Source organism: Apostichopus japonicus, chromosome 19 (assembly GCF_037975245.1).
Source record: "Apostichopus japonicus isolate 1M-3 chromosome 19, ASM3797524v1, whole genome shotgun sequence".
Taxonomy (NCBI): Eukaryota; Metazoa; Echinodermata; class Holothuroidea; order Aspidochirotida; family Stichopodidae; genus Apostichopus; species Apostichopus japonicus.
This window is the reverse complement of record NC_092579.1, coordinates 11,340,328-11,365,206: the sequence shown is the minus strand read 5'-3', so window position 1 is coordinate 11,365,206 and position 24,879 is coordinate 11,340,328. Positions and strand designations below refer to the sequence as shown.

Sequence of the window (24,879 nt, the reverse complement as noted above, 5' to 3'; positions counted from 1 at the left end):
CTCTTGGATTCCACGATCAATCATTGCACTTTGCAACAAATTACGGATTTAATGCTACAATAAATCCAGGGATGCAATACTCTCAAGTGACAGCATGGTAAGTTAATTACAGCGACAAAGTCTTGACTAGGCCGTATAGTATGACGGGGGTGGGGGAGGACCAATACTCTAAGCAGGGGCAGCAACAATTTAAGAAAGGGCAAAATGCTATTGTCATGTAATTTGTAACTTAATGGTGGTGGAACAAACACGGGAAGGCATAGTGGTCGGCACGGGTAGAGGGAGTGGACGAGGAGGAGGGGGGGGGGGGTAATTCCCCTGTGCCCCAGTATGGCTACGTACGCTCCTGGCAGGAACGGTTGTTGGAAAGTAAGCATCATGCAGTGGCCATTATTCGACCCTCTGCAATATAAGGAAGCTGTAGTGATTAGAGTATCATGATTCAATACAATATGTGTATGGATAAGCCCCCATCCCTCCCCACCGCCCATTACCTTCAAAATAAAAACCCGTAGCTCATTAGGCCTATATACAGATATACTGGTGATGATCGAGTATACGTCAGGGTCAGGGTGATTGCCAAAGTCAGAGGGGCACGGGATAGTCCCTATATCCGCCCTCAACCATGAAAATGTAATATTACATAATAATGCATGCAATCGGTGTACCGTACACTGACGATTCGGGGGCCACGCTACATCCCGGTCAAGAATAGTTGACAGCGCTTTTACAGTACTCCCCTGTGCGTGCGACCCATCATTCTCTCGCCTTCCCTTTTTTCGGGCATTTTAAGTTGACTTTTTGTTTTACTTGTTTTTCTTTCTCACAGCCAGACATCCCAGCCTTCAAATGCTAGTACCTCTATGGCCTCTGATTTACCTCCATCCTACGAAGAAGTAGCGAAGGGAAAGCAGACCGAGGGAAAATTTGAAGGGCGTCTTTGAAATATGGATTCATCGCGAGTTTACCCTGCCTAACATTGAACCGAATAGAGTGAGTCTACTATGATTCACCATCACGTCACAATGTTATACGACGAAGTAACTAAAGAAATATTATTATAACGGAAGAGTAGTGTAATTGCTCCTGTATTTCCGTATGTACAGATATACATGCGAATGTAACAGGCCAATATCGTATGTACACTTCCGTATAGTCATCGCAATATCCCCCCCCCCCCCCCCCGGAACACATTTAAGTAGATATATATTGCTCAAAATGAGCTGGTCAAAATAAAATACCGTCGTCGCGGTATATACCATGGTAAATATGGCATTCCCCTAACATCAATGTCACATAGCCCATGACGGTTTGTGACCGGTTCACCCCCCTCCCCCACCCTAGCTTCCCCATGTTCAATTGCACCTGCATTGGAGAGTGGCGGCTTACAATTTGGAATTCAAATTGAATAGTATGCATATATAATGAACTGTGTACACCATTTTGCTTTTTAAGTCATGTTTGGGGACCACTGCCTTCTTATGAAGCATACATACTCCACATCAATGCCCCACTACAAACTAAATCGACGTGAAAGTTATCAATTTCCTACCTCTATCTGTTATTCATGGCGCCCCATAGACGTAGGAGCAGAGGAACAGATGAGTTTTTTTAATTTATTTTTTATTCCAGTTTAAATATAAATTTACAAATAGGATAAGAAGTACATAAAGGAAACATATAGATACAGTGATTAGTTAGATTTCAAATTTGAAAGCATTAAAGTGTACTAAAGCTATCAATATTGAATATTAAAATACTACAGATCATTATAACAAGGGTTCCAAACTCCATTTTGGGTAAAAAGTGCAGCTCTGTTCATGAAGGAATTTCTAAGAAGTGTGATTCTAAAATTGGAGTGAGTGGAGGATTTCTTAAATTGTATTTTGTATTAATGCACAGAGAGGTCAGTTTACAATGTAGAGGATGATCTTCGCAGGGAAGTATATTTTTTGCAAGTCTAACAAAATCATTTTGGGCTGCAACATAAACCTTACTTACAAGAATATCACAGTCTAAGCATAATATATTTCCGCAATATTTTAGGAAACTCTTAATCCTATTCTTGTCTCTAGCATGTATGAAGTGGTACCACACTGGAACTGCATAAGTAATATGCGGTAATATGAAAGTATTAAACACCTTCTTACGTGTTTCAATGGAAAAGTGGGTAGCAATATATGTTAATGCTGTAACAATATAATATACTCTAGATAAGATTCTTGAAATATGGTTAGTAAATGTTAACTTATCATCGATGCAGACTGATATTTACGTTGTGTGGCGAGTGCGTTCTACATATGAACCATTAATCGTGTTTTCCCAATACTCGAAATATCAATTGGTCGATATTCATTTACAGACATAGGGCAGCTCGTTTTTACCAGTACCCCACTGTGAAATATATAGGTGGTGCTAGGTCTCTCTTTTACATTTGTAACTATATAGATGCATTCCATCGGCAGTACAAAATCATTCAGCTGCAATAGTATTAACAAACAGTGCTATAAGTCACCAAATTATCCGTTGTTCGTTTCATATCGGACAACCGTACCGGCAAATTTTCGCTTTCCAATATCGAAATTCAATGAAAAGGCCAAATTACGTTGCACAAAGAACTGTTGTTATGGATTTATTTCTATACGAGGTTTTATTAATTCATAATATAAGCCACATTTTTTCTTTAAAAACCGAAATAAAAATGTTCCGGATAAAAAAGAATTCCGAGATTATAATATCGAAATGCCACGTCGACATTTCGACATAAATAGTCCAAATACACAGAAGCGAGTAGAAACCTTCAGAAGCTGGATATCTTATGTGAAACTGCATTCTGCTGATAGGTCATTAGTATCTCCCCCCCCCCCTCCACCCACCCCACTTTGGCATGTTAACATTTCTAAACGTTCTTTTCTACAAGGGTCTGAGGTTCTGAAGTTCTGAATTGTTCGCATGCATTAATAGTTGTGTTGAAGTGCATAACTTGATGACATGTCTCAGTCAGGCTAAGATTGTATTGTGGTTTCGAAATACATTTTGTTTGCTGAAATCTGAGGATTAGTGACCCATTATCTGACTTTTTAGTATATTTCAGTGCAATACTGTGATGACCTTTGAACTGAACTAGCAATACTTTGTGACCCTATAGAGGCCTATTAAAAGTAGCCTTCTGAGTTCAATTGAGCAATTACACGATTTTTAGTAAGCTTAAAAGTTATGATTTCCATGATTTTTAAAGCAGCTTTTCGAGTTTGGTCGGAAGTTTTTCCAAACATATGAGTATTTCTTAACACAGGATTGCAATTAATGATTAAATTATTAATGATTTAATTAGATCATCGACATTTTTTCAGCAAGCCATTTTCCATAGCAGTTATAATACATTTTCAAGTTTCGACTTTTCATTCACTACTTGAAATGGGCCTTAATTGGCTAAACAAAATGCAAGTTAGTTTGTTATGAGGGTTTTGCTATGGACTAGACTTTTGAAACATTTAACAGTTCAAACTTAAAAAGGTGCTTCATATCTCATTTTAAAAAGTTTCTGTTAACGTTTCTACAGTAGGAGGAAAGAACATTATTTATGGAAAGTGAACGGCTACCTGGAAATACACAAGAAACTTGCTTATTCTGCATTTATTTACAATATGTAAACACTAATATATCACAAATCTCATGGATTAAAAGAAAATTTGCAAACTCAAGTTTTTTTAGCCGCTCTTTTCTTGTATAAGCAATTTGTTAGATTTTGCACACTTGGATAGGATTTCAACATTTTGGACTAAGTAATACCATTGGAATTACTCCAGAACTAAGTCTAATTTAACTATTTCACGATCTTCTTGAGATTGTGAGTGTTAATTGGATTACAATTAAATGTGATTCATGATATACCACTGTATATTTGTTTTTGAAGAAATACTGCAATGATTCTGTTTGTTTTTGTTTATCAAATTTATTTCGTTGTTCGGATTTCAAATTTTACAAAATAGGAATTGATGTTTGCTAAAACAAAAACATGATATGCATGAGTCGCAAAAGTGACAAGGTTAATTAATCATTTGTGAACTAATAAAGCTTCACTTAAATCTAGTATGGTGAAAAGAAAAAGTTACGAATGATAACTGAAAGCCTACTTTATACTCCTTATAGCTTACAAATGAATTACAAATTTGACTTCATTGTACTTTCAACTTGCATGTCAAAATTGGTAACTTTATACATATCAATCAATCAGCACATAACCGTAACTCTTTCTGGTGCATTCTTTTGTAACTAAACATATATATTTCAAGTGAAAATTCAACAAGTTTTACGGAAGCATACTACAAAGTTTATAACCAAAAAAAAAACAACCAAAAAATAACCAAAAAAAAAATACATTGGTCAAGAAGACAATGAATGCATCTTACTGATATTATTTGAAAGAGTTTCCAGTCAATCTTACATATATCTGTATTCATCAAACTTTATATGGATATCTGCCATATCTGGAATACAATTTCATCAAGCTATATCAGGAGTTATATGGCCATATCAAAATTTCTAAATATATCTGTAAAACATAGTTACCAAGTTTAAATGTCTTTATTCGGCCATATCAAACTTTATATGGATATCTGGATTACAATTTTATTAAATTATATCTGGCTTATATCGTCGTATCAATCTTAATATGGTTATCTGGATTACAATTTTATTAAGTTGTATCTGTCTTTACATGGCCATATCAAACTTGATTGGATATCTGGCTTATAATTATATCAAGATATATCTGGATTTATTTGGCCATTTCAAACTTGATATGGATATCTGGCTTACAATTATATCAAATTATATATGGCTAATATTTATCCATGTCAAACTTTATATGCATATTTTGAGTACATTTTTATCAAGTTATATATGGCTTTATATGGCCATATCAAACTGTATAGTGATATGTGGCTTAATTTCAGTACATCAATATTTATCAGGTTTTATATGGCCATATATACACTTTAAATGATTATTTTATTACATTTTGATCAAGTTATATCTGTCTTTTCATGGCCATATCAAACTTGATTGGATATCTGACTTACAATTATATCAAGATATATCTGGATTTATATGGCCATTTCTAAGTTGATCTGGATATCTGGCTTACAATTATATCAAAATTTATCTGGCTTTATATGGCCATATCAAACTGTATATGGAAATATGGCTTACAATTATATAAAGATATATCTATCTTTACATGGCCATATCAAACTTGATTAGATATCTGGCTTACAATTATATCAAGATATATCTGGATTTATATTGAAACTTGACATGGATATCTGGCTTACATTTAAATCAAGATATATCTGGCTTTATATGGACATATCAAACTTGATGTGGATACCTGGCTTACATTTATATGAAGATATATCTGGTTTTATATGTCCATATCAAACTTGTTTGGATATCTGGCTTACAATTATATCAAGATATACTGTATGTGCATTTTTGGAGTACATTTTTATGAAGTTAATTTGGCTTCATATTGCCATTTCAAACTGTATATTGATATCTGGCTAAAGTACCGTACATCAAGATATATCAGGCTTTATATGGCCATATAAACTTTGTATGCTTATTTGGATTACATTTTTATCAAGATATATCTGTCTCTTCATGGCTATATCAAACTTGCTCTGGATATCTGGCTTACAATTATATCAAAATTTATCTGGCTTTATATGGCCATATCAAACTGTATATGGAAATATGGCTTACAATTATATAAAGATATATCTATCTTTACATGGCCATATCAAACTTGATTAGATATCTGGCTTACAATTATATCAAGATATATCTGGATTTATATTGAAACTTGACATGGATATCTGGCTTACATTTATATCAAGATATATCTGGCTTTATATGGACATATCAAACTTGATATGGATATCTGGCTAACAGTTATAGCAAGATATATCCGGCTTTATATGGCCATATCAAACTTTATATTGATATCTGGCTTTTTTCTGGTCTAGTTACTTTAAATAAAACACAAAAACGAACACTATCGTGACCCTTTTTCGGGGAAGGGGATCAAACATATGGTGATAATTAAGGTACTGTTACATTTTTATTTTTATTTTTCTAAATTTCCTGCTCATTCTCTTTCTTTCTAATTTTTTCCTTTTAAAAGTGTGATACAGTTAGCATGATTTTACAAACAATAAAACAGTCAATGCTAATGTTTGTGATTTTATTTTTGGTTTGTTTGATTCCTTAGATGGTACATTTTCAGTACTGATCTTTTTGGTTTTATTGCAAGTCACATGCAGTGGGGTATTTCATGGAATTCTTGAATTTTCCTAAATGTATAAAGCAAGTTTGTTTTTACCGGAATCAAAAAACGAAATGAACCTATCATCATTTTTAATAATCGCTATCAAGGCACACTAGCCAAATTCAAGTAATGAATATTGAAGCTGATATTAAACTAACGGTGTGCAAAGAAATAGTTCTTAAATAAGAGTTGTTTATGCTTATTTAAAGGTACAAGAGATTTTGCCTTCTCTAGTAAGTCATTTTGAAATGAATTGTATTAAATTTAACCATTAAACATATGTTATAAGACTAAACCGGTCCTGGTCAAACATTAACTTTGCAGTATTTACAGAATTCAGTTTACAAATAAAGGAAAATTAATTTTTCTTACAATGCCCTTACTGAGCTATACAGTACTGAAGAGGTCCGCCTTAGAGCTTTTAATACTCCCTATCCTTTACAGATATGCAACACAAAATTATATTCTTTACACATAGATTAACAATAGGTCCGTATGAACACCAAGTCTTGTAATCTACTAGTTGTTGTGGTAACGAGGTAACGAGAATACAAATTAGCTGACAGCACCTCTCCAGCACTGTAGCTAAGGAAGGGCATTGCATTTTTTTATTGATCCTCCTGCAAGCAGGAAATCGTGAAGAAGCCATCATTCATAGATTCATATTTAACGTCCATGATTATGAATTTTCAATTGTCAACAACTCTGTAACTGGACGACATACATTAATCTTGGAGTGCATCGAACTCGGGACATTATGATTGAAAGGCACCGGCGTGAACAACTGAGCCTGTGGCTGTAAAGTTTCCAATGTATATCCTATAGATACTTATTTTTAAGAAAAGCCCCTGTCCCCTTAAAGGTATGCTGTATTGGCCCCAAATATACTAGAAATTCAAATATTGTCACCTTAAGTCAAAACCACTGGGACATTCAGTCGTCTTGGGCGTTCGTAAATAAACGTGCTAAAATTTACGGCATATACTGACTAATATGATCATGACGAGTTACGTGAATGGAATATCCATACTTTAGCCTACATGATATACCAGGGACGCGTGCAAAGGGCACGGGGCGAAATATGTTTAATGGACGGAATTTCTGTTTGGCGCGTTATGTGCAGCCTATGGCTGCACCACGCACGGGCTGCGTTGAGTCCAGGCACGAAGTTTAGATACAAGTTCTCACTATAGCTAAACGCTACCCATCACTGGATAGCTGACAAGTTGGCCATTCATGGCGTTTTCGTCACTTGTAAACAAACCTCATACTTAGTAGTAAACAATTTTCGTACGCTGCTCCTGGGAGGTCTGAAAGGGGTCTAGAAATGCCTCAATTGACCCAATTTTTGCACCACGTGTACTTCCATTCATGCTCTACACCATATAAGTCAGACCTTGATAAATAAGATATCACAAAAGATGTTCTCCTGCTGCATTTCGTGGGTATTTGTGGTGAAATAGGGGAACACTCGGGCGGATTGATATAGACTTTAATATGTATATATGCCACTGAAATTACAATATAAATGTGAGTACCCAAGAGATAGCTGATAGGATCGGCTGTATTCACCGGTTAATGTACAGATCAGTGGTTGACTTCAAATTACGTCATCAACTTCACTAGAATAGAAAGCAATTTCGAAGGTCTGCGAGAACATGGGTAGAGGATGGACTAACTAAGTCTTCTGTTTAGTACGACAAATTGTTGGTAGAAATATCACAAAATTGCTGTCACCATTTCATGTCTAATATATGCCTTGCACTTGTCTGTAGTCCTTCTCCGTCACTTCAATACTGCATACAGTTACAGACCGACCTGGGCTGTCCTTTAGATCCACTTTTAGGCCCGCCAGTGGGGTTTTTTGCGACCCGTGAGATGTCTGAAGAAAAGGAATTTTTTTTTACATCATCACATAAAATGAGCTAGCTGCTTAGAATTTATCGGCACTAATGATGCTGTCAAGTGGGCATATTATCCCCATTAATTATCAACTGTTCTGTATTGACATCATGTTTTTGTGAATATAGATTAAGTACACACTCATATTGCTTGAAAGTCCTCGGAATCAAAGGTTTGAAATCAACAGCAGGTCGTTGGTTAGGTGCGGCCGAGTCAATTTTTCACTCCTTATATCTGACCCATTCATTCAAAAAAGGTTACCCACGCCTGAGTTACAGAGTTGTTGACAATTCATAATCATGGACGATAAATGTGAATCTAAGAGACTGACTTTGGTCAGCTTGCGGCTTTGGTAAGCAAATGAGGCTCCTTTGAGAGTTCCTGCTTGCAGGAGGATCTAAAATACACACATTCACAACACACAAAACGTGAGACGCACGTCTAAATTGCTCAAATTTGTATTCGATTTCCCCTTCTAAATATTGATGAAACTCGCTGAGAGTCGGTGTGATAACTCCGTGTGGCTTCATCACACCATGAAAAGTAATGACTTTCTTCAAATTGAATTCCCAGCTCGTTTCTTTGGATTGGATTTAGGTGTAGAATAACGTAAGAATTACCATCGAAGATATTGTTTCAAATTATTTTTTCGGTGGTAACATTTTAATGTTGTTTTTTATCACTGTTCGATCTTCAAGTTGACTTCACTAACTTTACCTCTGATTTGCTTCGATTATCAAGTTCTATAGTCATATGAGCATTTAGAGATAAATGGTTTATGTTGTTACTGACTAAATAACACTAAATACTGTACAGAGTCATGTGCAGTCGGACTCTAGCACTATCATCTTCATTTTCAAATCTATTCAGTCAATGCTCATATTAGCATAGAAGTAGAAAGATTTCTACACATAGTTTAAAGCTAGACAAGGCTTAGATAGACGTGTATGCAACAAGAAATGTAACAACCATGTACCATGCAATATGTCATATGACGATTTCCTTGCACATTATGTATATTCTATTTGTTACAAATATCACGATAATATGAAAGCAAAGTAAAGCCATTCAAATAGTTTTTTAATTCCTAGCAACGAGCTGAAAAATATATTTCGTGTGGAACCAAGTTCTGGTTTTCTAACTTTTGACGCACTCACAGCGAAAGTACTATAGCGCATTAATTTAGATGAATCCTTTGTTTTAGCTAGAAAAAAGGCCTACCGGTGCAGTACCGTAAGAACGCTACAGAACTTCGTGACATTTGAATGACAAGTTGCTCTTCTTGTTCCCTATATGATTTAAAAGACGTGGGGTATTCAATTATTTTGTTTACAGGTTTTCACACCAATGAATCAGGTTATGTATATACGTGTATGCATTGTAAATCACACGCACACACATACCATGGTTGTATCTGGCAGAGAAACGTCTTAAATTTCAAAACATTGAATAAGATATATATAGATAATCTAGATTAATTTTGGGAAGAAAAATTGTCTTAAAACAGTAATAAAAATCATTGTTATACCAATGTCGCGTGTTGTTTGCGTTCTTGTCTTTCTTCTTACTGTTATGTTTTTCGTGGTTTTTCGTGTCCGATAAAAAATATTCACTGGTATATCGTTCGTCGTGAGTAGACAAGAGTTAGAATTTCGGAAAGGTCGCTTGTGAAATTTGAATGGTTTCCATAACCATGTGTTCACTGAAATAGATTGCCTTGCGGAGTGACTTCAAGAGTTCAAGACTTACAAGAGGGCTTCTCTAGAGAACAGCAATTCATTGTTTGCTATAGCCTATACTAACTTCCTGTTATACTCTGTGAGATTCATGAATTACGGGGTATTAAGCATACGATAATTATTCTTACACCATGTTTCAACCTTGACAATGAATACAAGGTTAGTTAATACCTTAGTTACAAAACATGTATTTCGGACTCTCTATATTGTTTAGTCTCACGGTTCAACACATACGATGGCGCTCTTTCACTTCACCTGCATATGTCACACTCACAATTTGTTTCTATACGTTGAAGCGGCACTTCCGGTAAGAATTGAAGTCATTGCTACATATAGACACACATTTATCGACTCAACACGTCACACGATCATTTCTATTCCTAGACATTTCAACCGGATACCGAGTACTGCAGTAACCGAGCTTAAAGGGAGTGAAGACTCGCGTACAAAGAAACGTCTGGTGCCGGTATCTGACCTAGTTTCGAATGAGGTGTAACAGAAATTTTAGACACCACCATCGATCCCAGATAATACACACACAGCTTGCTGCCGTCAGTAATTAGACACATGTGTACAGCCAATACATGCAGGTACGGTCAATACCCACAACACAGTGTACACAGCAGCGATGGCCATCTCATGTTCAGAAAAATGAGAACAAGGTATCACGTTTCATTACTGTCTGCATTTTGTAGCGACAAGAAAAAAACGTCACTTGCAAGCAACGGAAAGTTAACTTTTCTTTCAGAGGGTGGCACGCTGTTTGGGGCGAGTCTTCGATGCCTTTAAAGGCAGATGTACACGGCTATGAACAGACCGAGTTAAAGAATAAATCTGTAATGCTCTGTTCTTCGAAGCTAAATCGATGACCAGTGCAGACAACGTTATTCCTTGCGTTTCAAGTTATAATTGCTAAATCAGAACAGCTTTTTGTAACTTTATATAAACTTCAAATAATGGCTAACATTTAGTACCATTTAGCCTTAACAAGTACGTAATGCATTCATATATTCATTTTCGGGTCGTCAGGTGGCACAACCTTTTCATGAATCCGGCAAGTTTCGCCTCCGTTTTCGAAAATTAGAAGTCACTTACAGACAATAAAATAAGAACGAGAATGGCAGGAATGAACTTTGGATGGACAACACGTCATGGGAAATGTTTAAATTTCAAGAAAAAGTGTAGTTAGCTGCATACGAAGCAAAGTGCCGGAGTAATACTAACTTAACTGTCCTTGTCTAATGTGATTCATTTAATTGCTGTGGTCCTTTAATATCGTGTTATAGTGTTGTATATTTCCGTTGCCAGTCATGTATGAACTTACCTACCTGCATGTGCTTTATATGAATTCCAAATAGTACACTAGTATAACCTGGCATATCACCGCGAGGAATTCGACTAGTAAAGAACAATTATCGTATTGCAGCCATACAGCCTGCAGTCTTTCTACTTGTGATTTCCTTCCCTGCTTGGATTTATGTGAGTTTAAAGGTACTCTTGTTTGTAGCTTTGATCGATCGTTATATATACGTTAGTGTTTAGCCACTGATCTTTCCGCGATCACGCCATAAATTTACAAATTAATCAATATTTATATATTGATAACAGAAAACAAAACAAATATGGCTGCAGGAGGCGTTGACAGTGGTGGGTTTGTTGGTTCGACATTTGATACGAGCCATCACCAAAACAACGTTCACAGTAGTGCCGGCTCTGGTGAAACCTACAATGGATCGAGTAGACTTAACACGAACACGGACACGGACACCGGGATATGCGAGATATGCGGATTATTTTTTCTGGTTTGGTGTGGAGCTTGGGTAGCTTTGGCTGTCTTCTTGGCCCTTAATGCATCACCATATTTAGCAATTCCACCACTTGCGATGCCTGTTCTTATGTGTATTTGTTTCGTGTCAGTTTATCATCGCATACATCAAAAACAAAACGCTCTTCGGAATCAACCTCGTATTGAAGGAATCAACGTCAATATAAACCATGATTCATCTTCTCATTCAGCTCATCCACCTCAGACATCAAATGTTCCTCTTGGATTTCACGATCAATCATTGCACTTTGCAACAAATTACGGATTTCATGCTACATTAAATCCAGGGATGCAATACTTCACAGCATCAGCAGGGTAAGTTATTTATAGCGACAAAGTCTTGACTAGGCCCGTATAGTATGCCGGGGGGGGGGGCAATAATCTAAGCAGGGGAAGCAACAATTTAAAAAGGGCAAAATGCTTTTGTCATGTTATTTGTAACTTGATAGTGGTGGAACAAACATGGGAAGGCATAGTGGTCGGCACGGGTGGAGGGTTGGATGAGGAGGGGGGGGGGGAACTCCACGGTGCCCGGCAGGAACGGTTGTTGAAAAGTACGCATCAGTGGCCATTATTCGACCCTCTGCAATATTAGGGAGCTGTAGTGATTAGAGTTTCATGATTCCATACAATATGTGTATGGATAAGCCGCCGTCCTCGCCCCTACCTCCATTACCTTCAAAATAAAAACCCGATCCTTAATTTAGCTCATTAGGCCTATATACAGATTGTCAAAGTCAGAGAGGCACGGGATAGTCCCTATACACCCTTCCCAATTAAATGTTATATTACATGACTGCATACGGGACTGCGTAAAACTGCTTCATATGCATGCAATCGGTGTACCATACACTGCCGATTCGCCGAACACGCTACATCCCGGTCAAGAATAGTTGACAACGCTTTATCAGTACTCCCCCGTGCGCAGTGGCGTAGCCAGGGGGCATGGGGGCGACAGCCCCCCCCCCCCATAAGAAAGATTTTCGCCCCCAGTCGCCCCCCCCCCCCCCCTCCCCCACTGGGATTTTGGGTGTCGGAAAAAAAATTACATGTGCGAAAAATTTAACATTGGTCTGAATGGTTCGAATCTCCATGATGACCATTCATGAACGACCCTTCGACCGCGGACCGGCAGTAGGCTATAGTTGCTGAAAAAACGGACGTGAAATAGCGCATAGGCCGGGTTTTTACTTCTGGGACGTACCTTGACGCTAAAAAAACGAATTTTCAAGAAAGGAGACAATACTATCGCTGAAAATCAGTCTATCAACCTGATGTTTCGGACGCAAGCTTTGATTGTGTCAGTTGGACATATAGTTCGGTCATTCAAAAAGTTACTTGGCTGAAAGCCCAGTCAATCATTTCTTGTTTTCTACGCGCAATTTGCAGTTTTGTCGAAAAATGTCAATGCCGGTGTCAAACTCACAATTTTGTGGTATGACTCCCAGGACGGCAATTAAGTCGAGAAACTCACATGCAGTCGCGGCGGATAGCTTCCTTCACCTATAGAATGTCCAGGGACATTTTGGGGCATCGTTCCTATAGGCCTATATCTGAGGCCCTGTGGTCATTACTTGACCGACTTGTTGCATTATAATGTGCCCATTTCGAATTAAATGTAATCGCAGATTGTTAGTTGCCATGGGTTGGAACAAATGAAGGGTATTCTTTCCTGAAACATAGGTCAAAATGGGGCTGGGGTTTCCAGTTCGCCGCATCATTTGTCAACCTGCACTTCGTTCTAATGTTGATGTCAATTTGAATCACTAATAACAGAAATGATTCACCAAAACCTAAGGCCGTATGGACTTTATTGCAGATTTCCTGAGTGACGAATTTGTAATTTTCTCCCGAAATCACGCAACTAGATGGCTGCTATCCAGCCTGGCAAGTGCCATCTCCAGCGATCTGGCAGATATTGATATCTGAAATTTTCTTGGTACGCTGCGCGCCAACTGATGGTGGCGCTCCACTTAGATAGTACTTGCAGCTGGATAACTCGAATCGATAACGTCCCCTCCCCCCCCCCCCCACGTTTCAAATCGGATTGACGCCCTTGCTTACAAGGCTTGGGAAGTGCAATTTCCTACGATCTAGGTGGCTATCTTTTAGCTATAACTTTTTGAACGCTGCGCGCCAACTCATGGTAGCGCTTCACTTAGATATTAACAAGACGCCCTCACAGGAAATGGTCAAGCCCCCCAGCGCCCCCACCACAAACATCCGGGCTACGCCACTGCCGGTGCGTCCGACCCACCATTCTCTCGCCCTCCTTTTTCGGGGCATTTTATGTTGACATTTTTGTTTTACTTGTTTTTCTTTCTCACAGCCAGACATCTCAGCCTTCAAATGTTAGTACCTCTATGGCCTCTGATTTACCTCCATCCTACGAAGAAGTAATGAAGGGAAAGCAGACCGAGGGGAAATTTGAAGGGCGTCTTTGAAATATGGATTCATCGCGAGTTTACCCTGCCTAACATTGAATCGAATAGAGGGAGTCCACTATGATTCACCATCACATCACAATGTTAAACGACGAAGTAACGAAAGAGTCATTATTATAACAGAATAGTAGTATAATTGCTGCTGTATTTCCGTATGTAGAGATATATATTCCATGCGAATGTAACAGGCTAATACACTTCCGAATATAACCATCGCCATCTTTCGGGAAAAAAAGGGAACAGAAAAACAGGGAGTACATTTAAGTAGATATATATTGCTCAAAATGAGGTGGTCAAAATAAAAATACCGTCGTCGCGGTATAAACCATGGTAAATATGACATCCCCTCACATCATTGTCACATAGCCCACTACGATTGACACTACCCCCACCCAACCCTTACCTTCCCAGGTTCAATCGCACCTGCATTGGGGAGTGGCGGCTTACAATTTGGAATGTAAATTGAAAAGAATGCTTACTGAACTTTGTACACCATTTACCGTTACCATGGCCTTTTATGTCATGTTTGAGGACGACTGCTTTCTTATGAAGCGTGCATGCTTCATACCAATGCCCCATATTGACTTACAAAGTAAATTTTAACACCAAATCATTCCCTGATCATACAGTAAGTAAATGTGTGAGTATTATGTCAGTTATTATCATTGAGGGATGAAATAGATCCAAGCACCCTTCAGCATTAACGGACACCACGGCAGGTTTACAGTCAAAGGGATGTTGACACCTGTAAGGTGATATTACATAACAAAGCCAGAGTAGTGCTATTAAATATGCGGTGACACCTATTACAATAAATACGCTGAATGGCTGACGTAGGGGAGTGAGCCTCTTTATTCTCGAGTAAATAATCCTCCCCAAGCAACACCTCGGAATAGGTTAGCTGTTGACAACTACCAGCCTTACACACAAGGAAACCATAGCATTTTACTTCCTCCAAGCGAGTACAAATTGATACTTTCTCTAAATGACGACATTGTGCGTGACTTAACATTGTTGATGAAGTTTGCATTGGTTCATCATCGGCAAGGACATGTTGTAGGACTTCCACCAAGAGATCATAAAACGTACAAACATTAATTTAGTTAAGACTCATGTCCAAACACAAGATGGGATGCTACCCCGTGTTCTCAAAACTTGTTCACACGAACTTGCCATCATATATGCAATACTTTATGACCTCTCGTTTAAGTATCATACACTTCCGGCCATGTGGAAGCAGTCGTGTATTATGCCAGTCGCAAAAATAAGGCTAACATCACGTGTATGAACGACCTGAGACCTGTAGCATTAACCTCGGTAGTCATGAAAGTATGCGAGCGTTTGATACTCAAGACCCTGAAGCCTCTCGTGAATGATTATCTTGACCCGGTGTAGTTTACGCACAGATCGAAACGCAGTACCAAGGACGCCGTTCTTGTCAGCCTCGGGAAGCTCTATTCTCACTTGGAACTCACAAATAAGGGGAACTTTGCCAGGGTTACGTTCTTTGATTTCTCTTCTGCTTTTAAAACTATCCAACCCCATATTCTTGCCAAGAAACTTATTGATATGAATGTCAGTCATGAACTTATTTTGTGGATATATCTATATCTAACTGGGGGGTCACAGTATGCAAAATCAAAACAGCTAATAGCGTCGGCGTGTATAATGTCATAACTTCCAACACTGGTGTTCCACAAGGTACGGTTTTAGCCCCATTTTTATTCACACTTATACGTCAGATGTTAGGTCTGGCATGATCATCTAGATGAATTATTGAGAGATTAAATACTAGGATGCATTGCTTTCGTTTGTTGTACAAATTTTTCCTAAATAATGAAATACTTCTTATGTTTTATATTTCGATAATTAATAGAGTGTGGCGTTATAATCGGGTCTCGTGGTGTGGCAACGCGAGAAAAGAAGATACGCAACGTATTGAAACAATAATTTGGCAAGCAGATCGTCTGCTCGGGACAAATCAGCCAACTTTGCCTACTGCATATCACTAACTACTGAGAGTGAAAACAGAATCATGAGAGATGATAGCCACCCACTCCATCAATATTTCGACAGAGCGATTATTCCTAGAAGGCCATGGAAGGATGCTGATACCACCGTCTCATACAAATCGACATTCTTCCTCATTCATTCCACAATGCATCAAACTTTTATAATGAAGACTTTCAACGTTTGATCTCGTCTGGCTGTTTCTTCTGTCCTGAGCTGTGTATAATGTGTTACTACATGCTTCAGTGGCGTAGGAAGGTACTTTTGAGTGGGGGGGGGGGGGGCTGAAGACTGATGGCCGGCCTGGGGGAGGGGTCTAAGGGGAGGGGGTGTCCTCCTCCCCACTGGATTTTTTTTGCATTTCCAGGTGGCCCCAGATGCAATTTGGTGCAATATAGCACACTTCAACACCCACTTCATTTTGTAAAGAATTTTGCATTTTCACCTGGCCTTAGATGCAATTTGGTGCTTCAAATAAGATTTTTTTTCTCATTTGGAAATGAAAAAGGGGTTTTCTGAATTGCGGAGCGGGGGGCGGAACGATACTTCCGCCCCCCCCATATTTTTCACTGCCCCCCAGCCCCCCCGGTTCCTACGCCCTTGACATGCTTTAAAATGTCTTATGTTTTCATATTCTTACAATTGTTTGATACTGTACGTTTAGGTTTCATATTTTAATGTTTGTATCTCATATCCTGTTTTAAAATGTCATATGTTTTCATATTCATACAATTATTTGTTACTGTACGTTTTAGGTTTTCAAACTTTAATGTTTGTATCTCATATCCTGTTTCATACGAGCATGCAATTACCCTCGTGGTTTAATAAAGTTTAACTAATCTAATCTAAGAAAAACATTTTAACTTACTGGAGTTTAGTATTTTTGATAAGCTAAGTAAAGCTGCAAGTGATAATGGAACTTCTCTAGGTGTCTTCCTTGACCTTTCTAAGGCGTTTGATACCATTGACCATTCTATCTTATTAGATAAATTATTCGCATATGGATTTTTCAGGAAGGAAACAGTTGTCTTCTTTCAAAAAAAAATCCCTCTCACTTGCAAACAATCTCTTGTGGTGTTCCCCAAGGTTCTATTCTTGGGCCACTACTTTTTGTCATCTACATGAGCGACACAACCACGCTTTCATCTAAATTTTCAATAGTGATGTTTGCAGACGACACCAGTATATTTTCAAAGACACACATGTACAACGGCTTGAGAGTACTGCTTGCAGTGAATTTGTGTTATAATCTGACTGGTTTGCTTCAAATAAGCTTTCGCTTAATGTTATCAAAACAAACTATATGGTCTTTATCATACCTCATACTCAAAACCCCAACTTAAATATTATCATTAATAACCACCTACTTGAAGCTGCTACCAGTGTTAAATTTCTTGGTGTTCTTATTGACTCAAAGCTTAATTGGCATGAACATACTTCTCACCTGTGTTCGCAAGTTGCTATAAGGGCGTTGGAATAATCGGTAGACTAAAAACGATATTGCCAAAACATATCCTTCGTACTATTTATCTAACTCTTGTCTATTCCCCACTCTGATACTGTAGTCTTGCTTGGTCGGGCACTAGTAACTCCGCTTTAAGAAAGTTATTTGTTCTCCAAAACAAGCTCTCAGACTTATTACGTATTCTGCACCACGCGAAAACACCAGCCCACCTTTTAAGTCCCTTACATTAAATGACATAATCAAAGTCAATATTGCAACCTTCACCTATCGATTCTTCAACAATATCTTACCGTTAGGTTTTTCTAATTTATTCATTCGGAATTCCCTAGTTCACAATTATCACACACGTCAAAACAATCGTCTTCGTCTCCCTGGCAATCGGCCAACTTTTTCGAAGACAAGCATTAGTATTTAATATTTAATCATAATTAATCTAATACCATATCTAAATGCCAGATTTCCAAAATGACTCAATTAGCAGAATTTTGTTTGAACACTACAATTACAACCGCTCTGGACTGCGTTTATGCCCACCACGTACACTTAGGGGCCGCTACAGATACTCATTTGTGCCCAATTCTATCCATATATGTAATTCACAAGGGAGAAGATAAGTTTTTTATTTGTAGGAGTTGCTGTATATATGTTGTATTACTGTATGTGTATCGCAGTCTATTGATACTTACTATTGCTTCTCTTTTTTTCTGTTTACGACCTGTGTAAGCCAAATTTTCGAATGTGAACAATAAATTCAAATGCAATTCAATTCAATTCAATTCGAATCCATGAAGCCAGGTAACTCTGCGAGAACATGGATAGAGGATGGACTAACTATGTCTTCTGCTTAGAACGACAAATTGTTGGTAGAAATATCACAAAATTGTTGTCACCATTTCATGTCTTATATGCCGGCATTTGTCTGTAGTCCTTTTACGTCACTTCAATACTGCAAACAGTTCCAGACTGACCTGGGCTGTCCTTTAGATCCACTTTTAGGCCCGCCAGTGATTTTTTTTGCGGCCCGTGAGATGTCTGAAGAAAAAGAATTTTTGTTTTTAACATCATCACAAAAAACGAGCTAGCTGCTTAGAATTTATCGGCACTAATGATGCTGTCTATTATCCCATTAATTATCAACTGTACTGTAATGAGCATTATGTTATTGTGAATACAGATTAAGTACATACACCTATTGCTTCAAAGTCCTCGGAATCAAAGGTTTCAAATCAACAGCAGGTCGTTGGCTAGGTGCGGCCCAGTCTATACTCTGTATATCTGACCCATTCATTCAAAAAGGTTGCCCACCGCTGAGTTACAGAGTTATTGACAATTGACAATTCATAATCATGGACGTTAAATGCGAATCTAAGAGACTGACTTTGGTCAGCTTGCGGCCTTGATAAGCCAATGATGCTTCTTTGAGAGTTCCTGCTTACAGGAGGATCTAAAATACATACATTCACAACACACAAAACGTGAGACGCACGTCTAATTTGCTCCAAATTTTATTCGATTTCCCCTTCTAAATATTGATGAAACTCGCTGAAAGTCGGTGTGATAACTCCGTGTGGCTTTATCACATCATGAAAAGTAATGACTTTCTTCGAATTGAATTCCAAGTTCGTTTCTTTGGATTGGATTTACGTGTACAATACCGTAAGAATTACCATCGAAGTTATTGTTTCAAATTATTCTTTCGGTGGTAACATTTTAATTTTGTTTTTATCACTGTTCAATCTTCAAGTTGACTTCACTAACTTTACCTCTGATTTGCTTCGATTTTCACGTTCTATAGTAATATCAGCATTTAGAGATAAATGGTTTATGTTGTTACTGACTAAATGACACTAAATGTATACGATGATTGTATGTCCAGAGGTTCGAAACGATATATATATATATATATATATATATATATATATATATATATATATATATATATATATATATAGCGAATATCGTGACCGGACGAAGGGACCGCAGGGCAGGACATGAATGACACTATTCCAGTTACAAATTGAATGATATATAATATGGCAAGCAATATCCTATACAATTAATCGGCATCAGTTGAAACCGCGAAATAGCCCAACTTTAGCGTTGCAAGTTTAGGTTATTGTGGCAGGCTACTGAAGATTCAGAGTATCATCATTTTAGTTTAAAGATATTGGATGAGCGTTCAACAATTAAAACTCTCAACAAGAAAAAATGGTATGAGGTGGAGTTATTTTATTTTCTCCCATATTGGGTCTCGTGACAACTTAATTACCCCAATATCAAATCACTGGTCTAATGTGTATGCACCCGGTGTAATGAAAATCACGCAACTCTAGTTCTCTTCCCAAATCCATCCTATATATTAAGACACAGCATAATAACAGCTGTGGCAGAGTGGATAAAGGCGGTGGCTTTTGAAGCAACGATCGAGGCTTAGTAATCGGGAGGTTTGGGGTTCGATCCCGGGCCGGGTCATGTGGGTTTTCATCCAAGGCAATCTACGATTTTCCCATCTGAAATACCTTTCTCAATTGAAAAGATTCCAACTTGGAGTTAAAATATTGAATTGGAAGCCACCCAGTTGTAATCCATAAGCCCTCGCGGGCTTCTCCCACATTCGTGGTCGCTTAAGCGTCGAAAAAGATAACTGCCTGATTATATGATTGATTATGATTATAATTTGACACAATATTGATGCTCCTTTTTGCCTCTCTTCCATTCACAGCCACTCTTCTGATGTTATTCCTATTGGTTTTAGTGCTACAATCTCCGATTCAATACCATCTTACGAAGAAGTAACAAAAGGAAAAGAACATCAGGGCAAAATTTGAAAGGATTTTTAATTGCCTTTTTTTCTAATTCTGGTGTATACCGTTTTCATTACAGTGATTCTGAGCAATCGTGCAACGTGGTAGTTAAAGAACGTACCGTTGACATCCGAGAAACGCAGTTACGTATAGAATAATTTGCATCTCTATTTCAAGATCAAGCTATCAACAATTATTGACAAAAAGCAATATTCTAAATATATTATAAAGCATACTATATAGTTACTCAATTTAACATATTTTCAGAGTAATTAAAGACATCTTTATAATGTTCAATCTAAACGGCCCTAATTGGAGATGTGCGAATAGTATCCAGGACTTAATCATGTATTTTGTGTCACAGCTTAAGTAAATCTCATATATATCATCCAAGCCTATATAAGCAACCAACTAAACTTTACTGAAAGGACCACGCAGTTACAAAAGTGTTCTTGCGAATATGAAACACATATCACACTGAAACACTTATTCATATGTATCAAATAAACATTTATATTTTTTTTAAATGAGGTGCTTCTTAATTATTTTGATTGCTGGTATTCACATATGTCTGTTTTAAAAGTAAATATTGTACATGAGGCCCGTGTGAATGCTATTTCACATATATAGTTACGCTGTTAAATATATATAGACCTATATATCTTGCGGTAGAAGTGTAATATTTTATACACTTCGGTACTCAATGGGAAAAAGGCAAGTTGGGTATAACTAGTACAGTATAACTTATATCAAAACAAGGTAGAACAGTATATTTTACATTATTGATCTTGATGAATAATGCAAGGTTTAAAGTTGTTACCCTGTCGATTTTGTCCTCTTAACGTGTGACAGTTTCATAAGTTGCTTAAATTTCTCCCAGGTTTTCTTAATTATGTTGCTGTTGTTGGTAAAGTCCAATTTTGCCTGGACGGTTTTTCTTGTTATCTTTTATGTACCTACTTTGTTTAACTGTTTAACTCGTATATACAAATGTACAGTAAGCAAGTCCTCTAACCTATAAGGAGATATTTTGTTTACGTGCTACTGTACGATTGCGAAATATCATATTGATATTTCGTCATGTTTTTTTTCGATCTGCATGTTTAGAACACTGATAGCCTCCCGATAAGAAGCAGTGATTAAATAAACACCTTTATTGTTTTTGAAGTAAACTACAGTTGTGTGTTTGACTATTTAATCTCTTCTGGAGTCGTTTTGTACTTCTTTTAACGCTACAAAGTTCAGTCAACTAGTCGTTTTGTGGCTACAAATCACGTCTCTGCGTTCATCTCTGCCAATAGCTCTAACCATGGACGTAAAAACAGATTTTACCTCCATGCTCTAACAGAGTCAAAGTTGGTGGTAGCGGAACAGTATTATTCATCGTGATCAACAGTAGCCTCTAGGCTAACACTGGTAATACGATAGGCCCAGCAGAACTGATACTATTCTAACGTGGAGCAGTTGCAGAATACCCAACAACTACAACTCAATCACACACGGGGCTTTTTGAGAACGGCAATTCATTGTTTGCTATAGCCTATACTGACTTCCTGTTATAATCTGTGAGATTCACGAATTGCGGGGTATTATGGTACAACACATACGATGGCGCTCTTTCAGCACACATACGTATCATCGTTACACTCACAATATGCTTTGTTCCTATACGTTGAAGCGGCACTTCCGGTAAGAATTGAAGTCATTGCTATTTATAGCCACACATTTATCGACTCACTATGACGCACGTTAATTTCTATTCCTAGACATTTCAACCGGATAACCGATTACCGAGCTTAAAGGGGTGAGTGAAGACTCGCGCACAAATAAACGTTTGATGCCGGTAATCTGACCTAGTTTTGAATGAAGTGTAACAGAAGTGTTAGACACAACCATCGATCCCAGAAAATACTCATACACAGCTTGCTACCATCGGTAAGTAGACACATGTGTACAGCCAATACATGCAGCTATGGTCAATACCCACAACACAGTGTACACAGCAGCGCTGGCCATCTCAGGTCCAGACAAATGAGAACAAGGTATCACGTTTCATTACTGTCTGCATTTTGTAGCGACAAGAAAACAACGTCACTTGCAAGCAACGGAAAGTTAACTTTTCTTCAGAGGGTGGCACGCGGTTTTGGGCGAGTGTTTAATGCATTTAAAGGCAGATGTACACGGCTATGAACAGACCGAGTTTAAGAATAAATCTGTAATGTTCCGTCCTTTAAAGCTAAATCGATGACCAGTTCAGACAACGTTATTGCTTGCGTTTCAAGTTATAATTGCTAAATCAGAACAGCTTTTTGTAACTTTATATAAACTTCAAATAATGGCTAACATTTAGTACCATTTAGCCTTGACAAATACGTGATGCATTCATATATTCATTTTCGGGTCGTCAGGTGGCACAACCTTTTCATGAATCCGGCAAGTTTCGCTCCGTGTTCGAAAATAAGAATTCACTTACAGACAATGAAATAAGAACGAGATTGGCAGAATGAACTTTGGATGGTCAACACGTCATGGGAAATGTTTACATTGCAAGAAAAAGTGTAATTAGCTGCATACGAAGCAAAGTGCCGGAGTGATACTAACTTAACTGTCATTGTCTAATGTGATTCATTTAGATGTTGTGGTCCTTTAATATTGTGTTATAGTGTTGTATATTTCCGTTGCCAGTCATGTATGAATTCCAAATAATATACTAGTATATCCTGGCATATCGACACGAGGAAGTAGACTAGTAAAGAACAATTATCGTATTGCAGCCATACAGCCTGCAGTCTTTCTCCTTGTGATTTCCTTCCCTGCTTGGATTTGTGTGAGTTTTAGGTACTCTTGTTTGTAGCTTTGATCGATCGTTATATATACGTTAGTGTTTAGCCACTGATCTTTCCGCGGTCACGCCATAAGTTTACAAATTAATCAATATTTATATATTGATAACAGAAAACAAAACAAATATGGCTGCAGGAGGCGTTGACAGTGGTGGGTTTGTTGGTTCGACATTTGATACGAGCCATCACCAAAACAACGTTCACAGTAGTAGTGTGATTGCCGGCTCTGGTGAAACCTACAATGGATCGAGTAGACTTAACACGAACATGGACACGAATACGAATACGAACACGAACATATGCGGATTAATACTAGTTGTATCATTTTTTCTGGTTTGGTTTGGAGTTTCAGGATTTATGGCTGTCATGTTCGCCCTTAATGTATCACCATTTTTAGCAATTGGACCAATAGCGATGTCTGTTATTGTATGTATTTGTATCGTGTCAGCTTATCATAGTCACCGTCAAAACCAAAACAGTACTCGGACTCAACCTCGTAATGAAGGAACCGACTTCAACATAAACCATGATTCATCTTCTCATGCAGCTCATCCACCGCAGACATCAAATGTTCCTCTTGGATTTCACGATCAATCATTGCACTTTCCAACAAATTACGGATTTCATGCTACATTAATAAATCCAGGGATGCAATACTCCACAGCATCAGCAGGGTAAGTTAATTATAGCGACAAAGTCTTGACTAGGCCCGTATAGTATGACGGGGGAGGGGGGGGGGTGATCAATAATCTAGCAGGGACATTAACAATTAAAAGGATTGTCTGGTGGACCAAAGAAGTTGCCTTAAAAAATGATAAATAATTTTCCAAACATGTTGTCAAAGTATGAGAACGCTAATGTTGCGTTTGGCAGAGAAACGATATTTTAATCGTTAAGGATGGACATTTCCCAATATCATTTGAACAGTACAGAACGTGATGTCATCTACGCTAATGCAGATTGCGTTATTAAGCCCCCCCCCCCCCCCACGCTCCGTACAGTACCTACAGTAATCACAACAAAAACCTTATTTTTCGGTGAAATTTCTTACAAATTAGATATGTTTTCAAAAACTCGATATATGTATTATATCGGTGGGTTCGTGGTTATTTTGTAACACAAGATAAGTTTTAACAGCAGACTCCTCGTTGCGAGGAATGTTCGCATGTAGGCTACTCTAACGTATACAATCGGACAGTTCTGCGAAGCCTAAGCTTCTCGGTACTATACATTCTGCTCTGACATCGATTCCTCCAAGTTTCATTTTTCGGTGTTCCGAATACTGTTCAAGTTTCCTTTTACTGTAAATTTCCGTGAATTTTATTTCAGCGATTTCGAAGAACAGTTTATGAACTGTGGTTTGAGTGTGAGAATATATTATGTACAACGCTATACGTATACCAACTGGGCATGGTACAGTAGGCTATACATGTTCGCATTATGTACGTTATATAGACAATCACATGTGCGTGTACACGTGAGAGTGTATTTGCTGCGCAAATGGGAGTGCTAACTT

General features: G+C 37.9%; 1 protein-coding gene and 1 long non-coding RNA gene across 4 annotated transcripts in view; one reads left to right on the top strand and one right to left on the bottom strand.

Moving 5' to 3' along the window:
* Positions 1-24,879, top strand: part of LOC139959505 (uncharacterized) — a 48,999-nt gene that overhangs the window by 1,516 nt on the left and 22,604 nt on the right. For 2 of the 3 annotated variants that reach the window (XR_011790146.1, XM_071957179.1), the window contains exons 2-3: positions 10,357-12,112; positions 14,127-24,037. Coding sequence is in view for 2 of the 3 variants with exons in the window: in XM_071957179.1 (XP_071813280.1) it covers positions 11,595-12,112; positions 14,127-14,241 (633 nt within the window). In the remaining variant the exon portion in view is untranslated. The remainder of the gene's footprint in view (positions 1-10,356; positions 12,113-14,126; positions 24,038-24,879) is intronic. The other variant, XM_071957180.1, reaches the window with a different exon arrangement.
* Positions 1,336-24,879, bottom strand: part of LOC139959507 (uncharacterized) — a 52,206-nt gene continuing 28,662 nt past the window's right edge. Inside the window, exon 2 of the long non-coding RNA XR_011790147.1 lies at positions 1,336-6,408. This is a non-coding gene — a long non-coding RNA (uncharacterized lncRNA). The remainder of the gene's footprint in view (positions 6,409-24,879) is intronic.